The sequence below is a fragment of the Telopea speciosissima genome, chromosome 10 (genome assembly GCF_018873765.1).
Source record: "Telopea speciosissima isolate NSW1024214 ecotype Mountain lineage chromosome 10, Tspe_v1, whole genome shotgun sequence".
In the NCBI taxonomy this organism is placed as follows: Eukaryota; Viridiplantae; Streptophyta; class Magnoliopsida; order Proteales; family Proteaceae; genus Telopea; species Telopea speciosissima.
The window spans coordinates 1,729,973-1,747,115 of record NC_057925.1 but is presented as its reverse complement, the minus strand read 5'-3'; the positions used below and the strand labels follow the sequence as shown (position 1 = coordinate 1,747,115).

Here is a 17,143-nt window from a genome sequence, read left to right as displayed (position 1 = left end):
TAGAAAATTGCAAGGCGGAAGAAGAACCCCTTGTTCTTCGGGGGCTGTCCTTTCGACTTATCGGAAACCACCTTTCGAAACAAAATCCATCTTCGATGATAGCGAAACTAGAAATCGATAGAGTAATGAGACGACAATGAAGCATAAACGAGAGTGGTAATGATTGATTTTCATCAAATACTCATCTTCGATATATGAAACCCATACAAAACCGAAAAACTAAAAACGACTCTCAAACCGGCAACTGGTTAGTGCTCTGATATCATGTAGAAAACCTAGGACCTGTAACTAGTAACTTGAGAGAGAAGAGAAGATGGAAGAAGAATTGATTGTAATGCTTGAATTATTTAATTGATAGGTAAGCCCGAGGGGAAATTACAATAGAAAGGGGAACTCCTAATCAGATTAGGAATTCCTAATCATGATAGGATTCCAAGTTACAATAGGAAAAGAACTAGAACTAACAACTCAAACTGAAACTAAGACTAACTCACAGTAGAATTAGGACTTAACATAATTAGAAACTAGGACTCCAACTAGGACTAGGAAAATAGAAGATACACATATCAACCAAATCACTGTTCACGTGAACAGTGTCACATGAACAGTACTTCAACACTTGTTGATGTTGTTCTTCTTTTATTGCTAATTTATGTCTTTGTCTGTGCTTGGATTCATGTAGCCAACCCCATTTAGTTGGGATAAGGCAGAGTTGTTGTTGCAACTTGTAAGTTAGTCTGAATTTCAGAGTGATGTTTCAAAAGAATCCCCACCCCCTGGGCAAAAAAAAACCCTGGCAAGCCTCTCCATCCCACACAAGTTGATCCCCCCTTGACTACTCCCAGAAAAAAGTTTTGGCTCTAGATTGGAAGGTTATTCCCCATTCAAGAAGTGGCCTCCTGGCTTAATTGTTCAGGCCAACCATTCAGTTGGCCATTTAACTGGAATTTACCCCCCACCGCAGTCTCAACTATCTGTTTACAAGTAATAAATGAAAAATGAGAAGTTACCTCCACTCAAATGTAAGTCCCAGTGCAGCTCTTGTAGCGTAGTATACCCCAAAGTTAAGAAGAAAGCCCCGTACCTGCAAAACAACCATGAATTCAACAATTTAAAAGAAATCTACAATTTTCAATATTTTTATAGCAAATAAATAAAGCCAGAGGTAAGACATTCAGGAAAATGATAGAAGCCTGAGATTGCCTGAATGAATATTGAAAGTAAAAATATAACACCAGGACTCTGTCTGGTTGGATGTTGAATTTTGAGTTAGTCACAAAAATTATTATTTGTATTAGTTGGAAATTTTCCTTTTTAATTTTTTTTCAACCTTGTATCACTTCATATCCAATCAGACAGAGCCTAAGTAACTCCTCCATTTAATTAAATCATCTTAGATTCTTTAATATAGTTTATTTCCATTAATGGGCTGAAAGTCAAATAGAAGCAACCTATAGGCTGCATTTTACACTCCCACAGGTTTCCTGCATAGGATCAGTCTGTTCACATTCATGGCGTGGATTTTGGTAGTAGGATTCAAATGGAACAATTCTACCAATGCAAATGATATGGAAGTGGAACAAGGACAGTGAAGATTTCACTAGTAGTGCACTTATTTTTGGGTTATTTCATAGGCCAAAACATGGATGACTGTATCTATGTGTATCTTCATAATATCATACCTTTGGTCCTTTTCCTTAAGCAGTATTTTGATGATTGGTCATTATTGAGTTTTAAGGATTTTATGTCAATTTATTAAATTAGCAAAACCTTTAAATAATTTTCAATTTATCACTTAACTTTTTTCTTCTATATTGATCAAGATTTCCTTTTTTTTCCTCTGAAGTCTTTTCAAAAACTTAATTTACTTTCCCCTTTCCTCCAGATTCCTCCACCCCCTCAAATGGGCTTCCATTTGCCTTCCCAAAAATGAAGATCTTAGATTCCAACACTGTGGGCATTCTCAAGCTTATCTGAAAAATCGTGTCTAAGCAAGACAGTATTTGGGTCAAGTGGATCTACTCGGGTCCCTTAAAGCATGACTCCCTTTGGTCTGTCTCCCCGGCCTCTGATGCTTCTTGGGTGTGGCGTAAAATCCTCTCCCTCAGACCCATTGCCTTAAGGGAAATCTCCTCCAAAATTGGAGATGGGGCTTCCACTTCTCTCTAGCTTGATAACTAGCACCCGATGGGTATTCTCCTATCTGTTATGGGTGCCAGAATCGTCTACTCCTCCGGCATCCCTAAATGCTCCTCTGTATCCTCCAGAAGAAGTGGAAAATCGTGTCTATGGCTCTAAGCAAGACGTATCCGGGTCAAGTGGATCTACTCGGGTCCCTTAAAGCACGACTCCCTTTGGTCTGTCTCCTCGGCCTCTAATGCTTCTTGGGTGTAGCGTAAAACCCTCTCTCTCAGACCCATTGCCTTAAGGTAAATCTCCTCCAAAATTGGAGACGGGGCTTCCACTTCTCTCTGGCTTGACAATTGGCACCCGATGGGTGTTCTCCTATCTGTTGTGGGTGCTAGAACCATCTACTCCTCCAGCATCCCTAAATGCTCCTTTGTATCCTCCATCATTTCCCTTGGTGCCTAGTCCCCACTCCCCATCCCCCATCTCCCATCTGGTCTGCCCTTCCCCTCTCCCAGTTGGGTCTCTCCCCACCCATTCCGACTCAATCTCCTGGCTCCCTTCCCCCAATGGCCTCTTTACCGCCTCCTCTACTAGGAGCTTCTTGAGACCCAGAGCCCCTACTGTCCCGTGGTGTAAGATAGTCTGGTATAAAGGCCACATTCCCCCGCTATAGTTTTACAGTTTGGAGAACCCTCTCCCTTTGCCTCCTAACCCAAGTCTTTCTCATTCATAGATACATCCCCGTGACTCCCTCTTGTGTCCTTTGCTGGAGTAACCTAGAAGAAATAGACCACCTTTTTTTTTCTTCTACCCCTTCTCAGACTCCATTTGGCAAAAGGTTTTAGGCAGTTGTTGGCCCCGCAACAAAAGAATCCTCCCCTTCTCTAGGGAATGGCTTTAGGTTGATATAACCTTCTCAGGGACCTCGATTTGTGACATTGCAGGGAAGCTCGCTTTTAGTGCTGCTATTTCTCACATTTGGATGGAGTACAATCTTTGCAAATGGACCTCCAACACTCGTTCCATTGACAAGATTTGCAAAGCCATCTCCTTCGACGTTAGCTCCAAGCTTTCTGTTTGACCTCATTGTCTTGTTCTGGATACCCCAAGGAACAGACTCATTGTTGTCTCCTGGGGTTTACCTGAGTCCTTGATTCAGCTTCTCCCCCTCTCCTAGAGTAGGCTTGTTCTTGGCTCTTTCTCTTCTCTACCCCTTGTAAATCCCCCCCCCCCTCTCTCTTTGGGGCTTTTGGTAATGAATTATTTATTCACTCAAAATAAAGTAGGATGGATGAAGTGGAGAGGTGCATCCGAAGCGTTGTGTGAATGACGGATTCCTTTAAGGCTTAAAGGAAAATTTTACAGGACAGTCATACGACTGGTTATGATGTATGGCGTGGAATGTTGGGCTGTTAAGAAGCATCATACAGATAAGTTAAGCGTAGTGGAGATGAAGATGTTGAGATGGATGTGTGGCAAAACTAGGAAGGATAAAATAAGGAATGTCATACTAGCTGATTTGGGAGTAGCCCCAATTCAAGATAAGTTTCGAGAAAGTCGTCTAAGGTGGCATGGCCATGTTCAACGGAGACCTTCGGATGCTCCATTTCGGAGGAGTGACTTGATTCAGATTGAAGGTACTAAAAGAGTTAGGGAAAGACCTAAAATGACCCCAGGAGAAGTGGTCAGGAAAGACATGCATAACTTAGGTCTTGTTTCAAGTATGACGTCAAATAGAGCTGATTGGAGAGCAAGGATCCAAGTACCCAACCCCAGTTAGTTGGATTAAGGCTGAATTGTAGTTGTTTTTTTTCTTTTTACTATTATTATTGATATTTTGTCTTTGCAAGGATCCTTGTAGCCAAACCCACTTAGTTGGGATAAGGTTGAGTTGTTGTTGTTGTTGTTGTTGTTATTGTTATTGTAAAAAACCATGAAAGTGGTTCTTTATATGCTCTTGTCTTTTACTACCTTGTATTAACACCCATTAACTCATCCTTATTTTATCTCATTTGGGACTGCTACTTGTGGGATACGATTCTCCGTTATAGATCCTATATCAGCAAGATTCAAACCTTTTGGAGTTTTGAATACTACCACACTTGTACTAGGAAAAACAAACCAGAGGAAAAAAGAAATTACACAGCAATAAGAGAGGGGGGGGGGGAGAGAGAGAATCTCACTTGGGAAAGGGGAAAATGTACTTTATGCTCTTTGATTCTACTCAACTCCCTGTCTGAAATAATGCTTGCAAAATCAAAATTGGCAATGCATTTAGTTTATTTAACGCATGAACCAAGTGCAACTTGTTGCTCTTCCTTTTCAAAAGAAAAAAGAAATGGACATATTGGAAAGTAGCAGGAAGTGCTTCTTTATGAAAAAAAGTTGTAATGTCAATGAAAGTCTGGAAGTCAAATAGAAGTTCTTTCACCTTTATGAACATTCTTCCTTGACCCTCTCAATTTTTCTCCTATAAGAAGTGTAGAATCTGGAGACTGATCTCCCAGTGCAAAGAATCCAACCATAAGAATTTTATAATTGAGCATTAACTGGCTCAAATCTGAGACTTCACGAATTTTCAGGAGCTAACCTGCTATTCTACTCAGTGGCCCCAATGTTGTAAGCATAAATTTATTCTCACATTTCTCTTTAAAAAGCCCAAAACAAAGCTCATTCCAGACCAAGGACCCCTCCATAAACTTATTCAGCAAAATTGTTGGTTCCAACTCCCAACCTCTGAACATCTGGACCTACATGCCAGCTTGGACCTCCAATTGCCTCATCTGTAGGCAGCCAGGACCTGGTGCATTTTGTATTTTATAGTGGTCTGATTCATCCTAATGTGAAACTGAGGTGCTTCAGTCGGTTCAAAAAAATGGAACATTTGAATTTCAAGGATTTCCTTTTTAAAGGAAATTTCAAGGATTTCATTCTTAAAAGGAAATTTCAAGGATTTTGTTCTTAAAAGGAAATTTCAAGGATTTCGTTATTAAAGGAAAGGATTTCCTTATTCACGGAAATTTCAAGGATTTCCTTATTAATAAAAATTTCAAGGATTTCCTTATTTTACTTTTGAGACATAAAATAAAACTTTTAAGTTATTCAATTATTTGCAGTTTAGTTATCTAACTTCCAGATAAGCAACAAACATACAGATGTTTGGAAGAGAAAAAACGTCTTGCTTTTAGGTTAATCTAAACTAAAGTATCCACAAGATGATGCGTAAAGTTTCTGGGCATATACTTGGTATGGATCCTCATCAAGTTAGACCATGCTATTGATGAGGAATCCTGTGTTAAACAACACTTTGCTCAATCATAATACCATCACTCCAAAAAGGAATCAACCCTGGGTCACATTGTCACAAAACCCTGCTTTTGGGTATGGGCTCACTAAAATGATGAAATTATCAAATAGAAGAATCAGTTTCGATTTCATAATTTACAGTTCAGAACCTTATAAGTAAAGTACACAAGTGAAAGGACCAAACTATAAGTATAATTTGGAAAGAAGTGGTTCTCTGGTATTCAAATTTAAGGGTGAATAAAACAGAATTAAAGTTCAGAAAAGAAGGGTTTTTTTTTTTTTGTTTGTAATTTTTAAAAATCAGGGGCTCATAAGCAAAAAAGGAAGTATATGTGATGCAGATTCATCACCAAATAGGGCATGTTTGCTTAAGAATAAGTCAAGGGTTGGGTTATATACATGTTGGGCCTTTGATCTTATGGGTTTTCTATGTAATAGGCCACTTTTATGGGCCTAAAAATGGGTAATTAGGTTGCATACGGGATTAGTTGTTTTAGTTCCATAATTAGTTTTATTTTGGTGTTTTTGTTCATAAATTGAACCAGTTCAACCAATAGTTCAATTTACGTGATTTTAGCAGTTTTCTTTTAAGTGTTTAGTGGGGCTGGATTAGGACTCTGTTTTGAGTCTATTTCACTTTCCTAGTCAGCCTAAGTTACCTAATAGGTTAAGGATTGGGTTAGGCCTTTCCTTTTTAGTGTAGGAGTCTATTTTTGAGTCTTTTATATAAAGTTGTAAGGGGGGCAAGTATTGAAAACGAATTTTGATATTAATGAAAGTTTTTGCTGCTCTTCTTCTCCAATGAAGATTTTTGCCTTGTGTTTGATCAAGGCTGGTGGGATTGGTGTTTGATCCGATCGACACCTTGCGGCGGGAAGCCCGGGTGGTTCATTGGTGGGATTGGTGTTTGATCCAATCGACACCTTGCGGTGTGAAGCCTGGGCGGTTCTTTTGAAGCTCTCCTTCAAGTTTTAGTTAAAGATTCAATTTTTATTCAAATTTCTCAATCAAACAAGCTGTTGCCAAGGAAATTTTGCAACAACAGTAAGTTTAATCCATCCCATCAATACCCATTCTTCTCCAATCCTCCAAACCACCCCAAAACCCTAATTTAAAACCCTTTTCTGACCTAGTCACCTGTTCATGATAAATCCTGGTTTACTGGCTCCTAGTTGGTCTTCTACCAATCTAGGACTACATTAGTATCCCTCTGAGAGGAGTATGCCCAGGTAGAAGCGGAGCTCATACAATTCATTGGAGAGAGTTTAATAATGCTACACAGGATGCCGACCATGGTATGCATGCCTCCACACATACAGGCTACTCAAGCGCGCCACCCATTAAAATCATATGAGGGTGATAGCATGGAGGTAGATGTTATAAGCTTGTTTGAATTTGGTGCTCTTGGAGGCATGAATCTAGAGGAGGGTAGAGGTGTGCACCATCCTTTGCCATGGAGAGCACCGATTCCAAGTACAGTAGGTATGGTGAGCATGGTGGTTATGAGAAATATAGCTCTTCTTCATTACCCACTGAGTATGAGGATCAGCCACATATTGGGTCGTCCTTCATGGACAACATTTTCTCATACCCGGCCCCACCAACCATACATTCCGGCTCTACTATCTAGTTATGGTGGCTCTCTACATGGATATTCACAATGCAATAATCTATACCTTAGGTTAGGTAACCTCCAATAGGTTAATGATGCCATTTATAGGAATGTTGAGGAGGATTTGAGCATTTCTTCTGGCATAGTATGACATGGCCATCATTTGTGATACAATCAGAGGAACGGTTGCACCAGAGTTAACAATCTGTTAGTGGTCTTGATGCTCCCCATAACTCTATGTGGTACTAGGATGGGCAGAGGGGTTCAATATGAACATGTAGTCATGTACCATGTAACATGTACTTAAGCGTTTATGTAATATGTAAGATGTACCATGTCAGTATGTAACATATACCATCTAATGATATTGATAATTATGAAATGCTTTCCAATACTATGTTTCTTCGTTTCTAAAACATATTTTCGTTGTTTCAATTGAATTTTGTGTGTTCTAGTACTAAATTATGTGTAAAATAGACTATGTTACAGAAAGTATACAGCAAGGTACAACATACACTAGCAACCTAGGGTTCGAAGCCAAACTACCATTTTGGGGGTGTTTTTTTTTTACAATCTATAGGTTCAAATATGTCTAGAGATGCTTAATTAGGGTTTCTCTAAAGTTTTGGACCAAAATATGGCCATTTGACCACCGAAATTACTAAACCGATATACTGATTTCAATCGAATTTCGACCAAAATCCAAAATATTTCGGGTTCGACTTGACCTAAGTCAAAAATGAAATTCTGAACCTCGCCTTCAGCTCAGCTTGACTTCAACAAATAAAATCTGAATAACATCACTATTGGGCATCATGAATAGATGTATAGACACAAGGATTTTCGGCTCTGATACCAATTAATGCAACCCTGGGTCACAAAAACTTGCTTTTGGGTTGCTATGAGCCCACTAAAATGGTGAAATTCTCAAATAGAAGAATGAGTGGGAGTTTCATAAAATCTGTAACAGTTCAGCACCTTATAAGTAAAGTACACAAGTGAAAGGACCAAACTGTAAATAGAATTTGAAAAGAAGAGGTTTACTAGTAATTAACATTAAGAGAGAATAAATAGAATTACAGTTCAGAAAGAAAGGTCTTTTTTGTAATATTCAAAAATTAGACACTTATAAGCAAATAGGAAGTCTCTCTCTCCCTCCCTCCCTATCATTATCTTCTCACTCCTTTCCCATCCTCGTAGTTACTTTCTCTCATTATTTCTGTCCTTACTCCCCTACTTTCTCTCTCTTGCGTGACTATCTTATCTCTCTTTCTTGATTTGCTTTAAATTTCTTATCCACTTTTTTGGCAGAAATTTAATATATCCCTCTCTTGCATTTTTATTTCTCTCTCCCTTCCCCACGGTAACTTCTATCTTCTCTCCCATCTTATCTTTATCAACCTCACATCTTCTTAGTCTCTTTCGTACTAAATCTGAGATATCATTCCATTATCATCTTCCATAAATCTGACCTTCAGATCTGGAACATTCTTTCCATTAATTTTGACCATTATGTCTAGATTCAGATCTGGCCCATATCTAGTCATCAGATTGGAATCTCTTCCATTCCATTAGTGGCACATTACACGCAGGTCAATAAGATCCATCAGATCCGATCAACCCCGCTTCAGGGAGCATCCTAGATTATTAATCATGACAATGGTTCCAGTGACTATTCAATCTGTCCAGAGGATTTCAGGGAATATCCCTATCAAACTGTCTACAATGGACATGACAAAACCGACTTTAAAAAAGAGGGGGGGGGAGGGGAAGCAAAGAATTTGCATTGTGTAATATCTTGATCTGTAGGACATATTCTGAGGAACTGATAGATTCTAGTTGTGGAGAAGAGTGAATTGGGATAAAAGGCCATAATTACCGTGGCAATGATAAGAAATGCAGCAACAGGAAACCTCTTCAACCTAAATGGAGGAACAGAATAGATACTGCCAAGAAAAAGACCAAGACAGTACAGGGAAGTAATAAATGGACCAAAGTTCAATCCAACGATCAGAAGTCCGGAAGCTGCAAAACATAACACCAAAAGCCATGCTGATTGAACTGATAGGTCCCCTGCAGCTATAGGTAAATAGGGCTTGTTTACCCTGTAAATAAAATAAAATCAGGGCGAACCAAGAACAAAGAATAATACGTGTAGACATGTCAAAAGAAAAAGAATGTAAAAGTAATAAGTAGTTTTGCCTACTTGTCAATTCCAATATCATAGATCTGATTAATGCCCACAATGTAACCATTTCCGCACATAAGTGCAACAAGACCACAAAATGCCTTGAACAGCAATGACCACCTTATAAGGCTTGAATGCTCAATCAACGCTCTTGCTACCAGAGCACTGTCAACAAAAAGCCGAAACATAGTCAAGGATATCTAACATGTGCTGCCAAGACATCCAATACAATAAACACCAGAGCATTATAACAGTAACTACTTACGTAGATCCAAGAGCAGTACCCCGAATTGTATGAGGCCTTAGAAATCTCCAGAATGCATCTTTGAATTCAGAAATTGTACTCTGTACAGGATCAGATCCAGCAGCTCCAATTTGCGTAGAAGCCTGCAAAGAACTTCTTTTATGTGAACCCTATTAAAATAATCCCATTATAATAACTCCCAAAAAAGGACTACACCACATGTAATCAGCTAAAACCATTCCCAAGAGAATGCAGTTCTCATTCCTTGTCACTGTTGAATTGACTTAGTTTGAGTAGCTAAATCAAATTTGTAGCTTGAAGAGAGGGAGGCGTCCCTCAAAACCACATTAGCGAAGTTTAAGTCAACACGAAGTGAATCTATGGTATAGAAATCTAGAAGGAAGAGAACGGTAAAGGACATGATCCCCATCTAGAAATAGTGAAAGACTGCCCATTAGAAGTTAGAACAACCACTTCCCCCCCCCCCCCCCAAAACACACAAAAAAAAAAAGACAAGAGGAAGAAAAAGAACCAGTGAAGGTCTTAACTTTGTACAAATCCTTGCTCTAAGAAGCTCCAACAAGTTAGTTAACTCAATGTCCCGATGTGATTTAGAAGAGAAATATTGTACACAGGAAACTTCTTTCAGTTCATCCCAATATCATCTCAAACCAATTACCTTTTCCCTCTCCCAATAAAACACTTAATATTAGAAAATTTTTAAGTGCCTGTGAAAACAAATAGCAACTAATGAGTGAGCGAGAGAGAGAGATTACGTCTAAAAAACAGGTTTATTAAATACAACGTGCATCAACTGGTTGCTTAACAAAGTAACTTCAGTATTCAGAACTAAGACTACTGTTTTTCCTTTTACTGTCCTAGTTCGGTTCCTGCCCTCTTCTTTTGATAGCCAAGCCAATGTATTCAAGTTCAGAAGCCATAAATAAATAAAAGCAATCAAAATTAATCAAAATCCATTGGAAATTTGCTAGAAACCAAACTTTCAGAGCGGAAAATATTCCACATTGAGCCACAGATTTGGCTGTTTCTCAAGAAACCGTGAATATTAGCCTTTTACTCTCTCTGAGACACCCAAATCGACCAACTAAATTCCATTAAATAAACATAATGACTAACCACGAAAACACAAATCTAATGGAAGAACTAATCGGAACCAAACATACCCAGATGCGGAAACGCCACGCATGGCTTCCTGGAACAGATGAGGTGCAGTTCCTGCGATGGGATAAGCGAACTGAAGATGAACTCCTGGTGCTCCTCAACGAAATGTTGGTAAGTTCATAGATTGGCTTGGTGGGTCTCTTCTGAACATGTAAAGTGTTGCAATGAGGAACTATAGTTGAAATTCGTAACGACGAAGCAGCAGAGTGGAAGGAAAGATCCATGGCGAAGAGAGACTGATTTGAGTGATTCAGAACGTCAGGGAGAACGTTCCTTCTACACGCGTCATTTTTTCAATTCCACTTATTTATATGTGTGTTTGAGGGTTGGTGTCAAAAAACATAGAGCTCGTTTCCAGGTAATCCACCGCCCATGCGCGCCGGGATGGGATCCGGCTCCTCTCCTTGAAGTGGAGAGCCCAATGAGGCATCTGATGGTTGGGCTGGGCTGTGCCGCACACATCCCAACGGCTGACTTGATGCGCATTCATATGTGTGCAGCACAGCCTAGTCGTCAGATGCCTCACTGGGCTCTCCATTTTAAGGAGAGGAGCCTGTGCGGCATAACCCAGCTGTTGGATGTCTCCTGGGTACTCCCTAGGCACTGGGCTCCCTGGAGAGGAGTTGGATCCGGATTGAGTCCCTGGAGAGGAGCTAGATCCAGATTGAGCTCCTCTCCAGGGAGCCTAGCATGCCCAGGGAGCATCCAGCCGTTGGGCTATGCCGCACACATCCCTAGACATGCACCAAGATGTGTGTGGCACAGCCCAATCCTTGGAGGCCCCCTAGGTGCTGAGCTCCCTAGAGAGGAGCCGAATGCGCCGGATCTTGTTGAAAACTATAATCCAAAACATATTCGGATCAGAATCGACTATGGCCGATTCAGGCTGATATCAACCCATACTGATTCGATCCCCGATTCCATGTTTTGAAACGTTCTTTGAGCCATCAAGGTATGATAAGTTAGGCAACTAAGATCTCCTCTCCCATTATCTATCCTCCTCACATGAAATTACCTTTCTATCCTTCTGTGTACGAAACCATTCCATTGTACCTCATTGGTGTGCTTTCAATGTCTTGCTTAGAGAACCATCTCCCTCAAAATACATATAAATAAGGAGAACAAAAGACTAATTTGTATCCATAGATAAACCACAGTGGACGACAACATACAGAAGCACCACGAACCTGAAAATTAATAAGAAACCTTGAGGAAATCGTAGAATTGAGTCGCGTTAATAGTCACTTTCTTTAGAATGTAGACACCCTTATGATGCAAATCGGATGTTGCAAATCTACCTCCAAAATTTGATGGTGGTTTGTTTAATCATTATGGATGATGTCAAATGAAAAAAATCGCTGACATCAATGACACGACAACAAACTCATACCCGGCTTCTGAATCTCAACTTCACTTGTCGAACAAAAGAGAATACACATCATAATTTTTTTTTCTTCATAAAAAATGGTTATAAAGTTTGGGATGTAGTTTTTTATCAGGGAGTGTGGCCTACATCAGCACTCCCATGTGTCTACCTCTCTCCTCCTCAAAACAAGGGGGTAGATGTGTCTTTTCATATGGGGAGGAGAGAGAGACTCATGGGAGTGCTATCGTAGACCACACTCCTAGACAGAGTTCTTTTTCCCACTACTTAGACATCTCTTTCACGCATACTTAATGTTTATAAGGATTTGTATATTTTAGAGCAAATCATATTTTTTAGAGCTAATGAGAATGATATATCAAATTTTTGGTAAGAAATATATCAAAATTGCATGCAAAATTAAATCAGTCTCAATCTATTTTTGGCACAAGTAGCATTCTTTCTCATCACCTGTTCAGAGGTGCTGGTCCAATGGATCTCTATCCTCTCAATTACACTGCAGAAATGACTATCCTACCCCCTGCCCGAGGTGGGGTCCACATGGGGTTCACCTCCCTCTATTAGATATACTTGAGGTCAAGTATGGACAGTGTAATTAAGAGGATAAAAATTCCTGGTCCAATGTTAAAAGAATCTTTGTTTAGAACACGTGTCATGCTTTGATTCACTGCAACTTCTCCTAGGGATAAAAGGTCCCACCCAAAAATCCCTATCTCAAGAAGCACTCTGATCGCACTATGCAACTTCGGAACTCCAGAGTTTGGTGCCATCCACCGTCTATTGGGCAAAATCCCCACCCTAATTGTGTGAAACATTGAACATGGACGGACTACAGGATACAGATTAAGTTGAAGCTGTTCAAATGGCGGCCTCGCTCTGTACAGCCCCTCACGCCTTGCAAAAACGACATTCACCCTCGATTTCACACTCAAAACGGACTCAATGTCAATACCTTTCGGTGGCTCGAACGGCAACCGCTGCCTATTGCAGAAGGACTGATCGACGGCCGGACACTCAGCAAGTCGGAACAACTAGTTGGTCGTTCGAAGAAAGAATGCAAGAGGCACTCAACGTGTTGGAGCTCATGGAAGCTCAAGGCATGGAACCCGAACCCAGCTTGTTTTGCATTCTTCTCAAGAGCTGCGCAGACGCTGAGAATTTCGAATTCGGCAAAACAATTCACAGCAAAATCGTTGGTACCCAACTGGAAAATGACGTTTTCGTAGTAAATAATCTGATTAACTTCTATGCGAAATGCAGGTGTCTGAAAACAGCGCGCCGGTTGTTCGACAAAATGCCTTTCAGAAATGCGGTCTCTTGGACTAGCATAATTTCCATGTATAGTCAATCGGGCTTTCCTGAAGCAGCTATAAAGATGTACAATTTGATGATATCGGATGGAAATATCAAGCCGAATGCGTTCACTTATACTGTAGCGTTGAATTCTTGTGCAAAGACGGGAAATTTAAAGATGGGCATTGGGATTCATAAGGAAATAGTGAGGGACGGATGCGAGAGCGATGAATTTATAGTGACAGCGTTGATCGATATGTATTCCAAATGTGGGAGAATCGAAGATGCACACCGGTTGTTCGATAAAATATCTGAACCAGCAGTTGCTGCTTGTACCGCCATGATTGAAGGTTACAACATGAACAATCGTGCTAAGGATGCGATGGGTCTTACTCGGAGGATTTTGCATTCAGGCTTAGATTTGAGGGCTGCTCAGGAGTTGGGTTTGAGTAGTATCATCCGATCTTGTGTTTTGGAAGTGGCGCTTAGACAAGGGCAAGAAATCCATGCCCACATGATTAAATTTGGGCACAAACCCGGCACGCAAACGATAAGCGACCTTGTGGTGTTGTCTGAACGTTGTGATAAGATGGTGTTTGCTCGTCACCTCTTCAATGAATTGCTGGTGAAGAGTGTAGAATTATGGGGGAGAATGATTTCAGGATACGTCCGCAATGGGTTGAATCAGGAAGCTTTGAAGCTCTATGTAGACATGGTGTCTGAGGACGTTGAGTTGAACCCATTCTTTCTGTCGTGGGCAATTAAGGCTAGTGTAGGCACAATGGGTTTAATGGAAGGTAAGGGAATACATGGTCGAGCGATCAAAGCTGGCTGCTGTAATGGATTGTCTGAAGATTCAGTCATGGCAAGCCTTGTAAAGCTGTATAGTGATTGTGGATGTGTGGATGAAGTTGAGAAGATAGTAAGATGCCATAGGAATTAGATATAATTTCCAAGTGGTTCATTGTTAATTTTTTTATGTAATATTCAGTCTAGGTTGCCATCAGAACAATGTTATATGATGCTTTAAAAAAAATTGTTATATAATTTTTTGGAGAAAACCAACTCTGTCAGGAGTGTGCATGCTGCGTCCAGACACGGATTTTTATCACCTCAATTTCTGACACTCTCAAGTTCTTCAATTTTCCCCTTTAGATTGATGACACGTGTCCTCTTGAAATCCAACGGCCAATTTTGAATTCCAAATTTCAATTTTCTCAACCCTGCATCCTCTTTCTCTCTCCTCACTCCCGCACTTCTCTCTCTCCACTCCTAACCTCACCGCGAACCCTTACCCTCACTCCTCTCGCTTTGCCGGAGTATCTGTCGGAGATTGCAACCAGCGGTGCCATATCTATTGCTCACCCCGTCGTGGAAGCAGTAACATCCTCTCTCCTCTCTCCCGACCCCAACCCACCGTGGAAGAACCCTGCTTGTGCTATGAACCTTAACCTCAACCCGTCGTGAAAGAAGTACCATGCTAGTCAAGTGAGTCTCATCCTGCTGATTTGGGAAGGTAAAGTCTCCACCGATCGATTTGTTGCTTACTTGAAGCTGTCAAATCTCTCTCTTTCTCTCTATTAAAGAAAAAGTATCCATCTCTCCATTTTAAACCGTTTTGTTGCTTACTTGAAGTCGATTTGTTTCATTCTTTCGTTGCTTCAGGTGCCATATGTTTATTTCTCTTCATTTTGGCTTGCTTTTCCATGATTACTTCCATTTATTACAAATTGTTTTTTGGGTTAGTTGCTTTGTATAATATATTGAAGTGATGTTGTTGTCATAGCAGTGTTTCTGGGCAGATGTTATGGTTTAGGCATTGATTCAGTTTACTTTTTTTAGTGGTTGAATTTATCTCTCTACAGTTCCATACTTGAAGCTGTTGAAATCTCTCTGCAATTCCATTTTCTGAGAATGTGATTAATATATAAGAAAGAGATACATTATGGTACAGGGGTGTAAAACAAACAATCATAGCCTCCACCACTCCTCCCACTCTTAGGTTCGAGCCTCTCTCTCACTTCTCTCGGTGAACCCTTACCCTCACTCCTCTCGCTTTGCTGGAGTACCCGTTGGAGCAAAAAACCAGCGGAGGAGATCTGCAACCTGCGCCGCAGAGAACATAAGCTTTATCATACTCTTTTCTTGGGTTCTATTGAGGTTTGCGGGGATTTGCTTTCCCAACTTTCTTTGCTGAATCCTTGAAATTTTTTATTTTTTTCCTCAGTTGGACAGTCGAATCACTAGAACTTGCTTTGGATTCTAACACTATCGTAATATGCAATGCAATATCTCCTTTTAAGGTATTCAGAAACATGGAAAAATATCTCCTGCGATTCCCTGCCCGGTACAGTTCCTTAGTGCCTCTAATAAGAAGAGGGTGGACCCCCTAGGCAGGGGGTAGGGTGATCATTTTTTGCTCCCTATGAGAGGAATTGCAGGAACCGTACCGGGCAGGGAACCGCAAGTGATAAAGATCCAAAGAAACATGGCCTCGACTCCATGAATGTTTGTTCTTCCTTGTAGTGCTACGACTCATTTTTTTGGGTTCTTAGACCATCCAATTTTTCGTAGAAAGTGTCTGTTTATAGAAGAAGATCTTAGTGATTGGCGCATTGGCTTAATAGACCATGCATCACCCTCACATTGACGACACTCTGTTTTCTGAAACATGAAGAAACTCTTAACGCGATTAATTTAATTAAGGCGGAGTACATGGAACATACCTCCACCATTAGGACCGAGATTTGCCATCCCTCCCAATCGATCTTAGCTGATCCTTTGAAGAAACAGAGTTTTTGTTGACTTGAACTTCTTCTGGTTTTTAAAAATCTCTCACTTTTATCACACACTCACGATAGATAGGTTGCGTGTTGTATATCTTTTAAAATCAGGGAGTCCAATCTCCTTAAGGCTCTCATTTCGATAATTCCTTCCATCAAGGACTTTATCTTAATGGAGCTTAATGAAGTGCATATTCCCACTACTAAGACGGTTAGAATTTCTAAATGAAATATGAAGAGATATTAACACTTCTTATCCTGTTCTGATGTGGCACTTCTTATCCTGTGCTGACGTGGCACAGAGGCCATATCGGCTTACATTCTCCCACTTGGCCTTTAGTGCCACGTGCAAATGCCAAGTTAATTGATATAAGTTCAATTCAATGCATGATCATGCCGAACTTTATCCTAGGGAGCAACAAACGTTTGAAATGAGAATTTCAATCTATGAATCATGACGGTGCATGTTTATACAAAGAACACTTTCTTCCATGTATCACTATGAATTGTCTTTCTTAAAACAAACCTTAATGTAGTATATCAAACTTAATGGGCATCAATCATTACTTCAGTTTAGAGTGTACACTTATGAAACAATAATGATATTAATAAAAATGGCAGAGAATTTCATTAATTCCGGAATCACAACTGTGGTGCACAAGCCATAACTTGAAAACTTAAATGTATACATTAACACAGTTTAAACTTGATCCATTACACTCAAGAAACTATATAATCCCATACGACCCACATAGTCAATAAAAACTTTAGGTACGAGCCCTTTAGTCAAGGGATTAGCAATCATGTCCTCAGTGCCAATATGATCAATTGCTACTCATCGATCCCAAACATCTTCCTTGATAACAAAATACTTGATCTCAATATGTCGACAACTATTTATTGAGCAAATGTTGTTGGAAAACCTCACTGCAGCAATGTTGTCACAATATACCCGAATAGGCCTTTCAATAAAGGGTATAACTTTCAAGTCTGTGATGAACTGCCTCAACTAAGATGCATG

At 40.1% G+C, this 17,143-nt stretch overlaps 2 protein-coding genes across 2 annotated transcripts in view; one reads left to right on the top strand and one right to left on the bottom strand.

The window, feature by feature from the left end:
• Positions 1-10,974, bottom strand: part of LOC122642920 (homogentisate solanesyltransferase, chloroplastic) — a 31,484-nt gene extending 20,510 nt beyond the window's left edge. The window contains exons 1-5 of the mRNA XM_043836536.1: positions 10,665-10,974; positions 9,502-9,623; positions 9,255-9,401; positions 8,928-9,153; positions 1,011-1,084 (exon numbers count right to left, since the gene is read on the bottom strand). Of these exons, the coding sequence (XP_043692471.1) occupies positions 1,011-1,084; positions 8,928-9,153; positions 9,255-9,401; positions 9,502-9,623; positions 10,665-10,886 (791 nt within the window). The 5' untranslated portion in view covers positions 10,887-10,974. The remainder of the gene's footprint in view (positions 1-1,010; positions 1,085-8,927; positions 9,154-9,254; positions 9,402-9,501; positions 9,624-10,664) is intronic.
• A 1,934-nt stretch (positions 10,975-12,908) lies between these two features.
• Positions 12,909-14,282, top strand: LOC122642215 (putative pentatricopeptide repeat-containing protein At3g13770, mitochondrial). Its single transcript, XM_043835650.1, has one exon. The coding sequence runs from the start codon at positions 12,909-12,911 to the stop codon at positions 14,280-14,282; it is 1,374 nt and encodes a 457-aa protein (XP_043691585.1).
• The last annotated feature ends 2,861 nt before the right edge of the window (positions 14,283-17,143 follow it).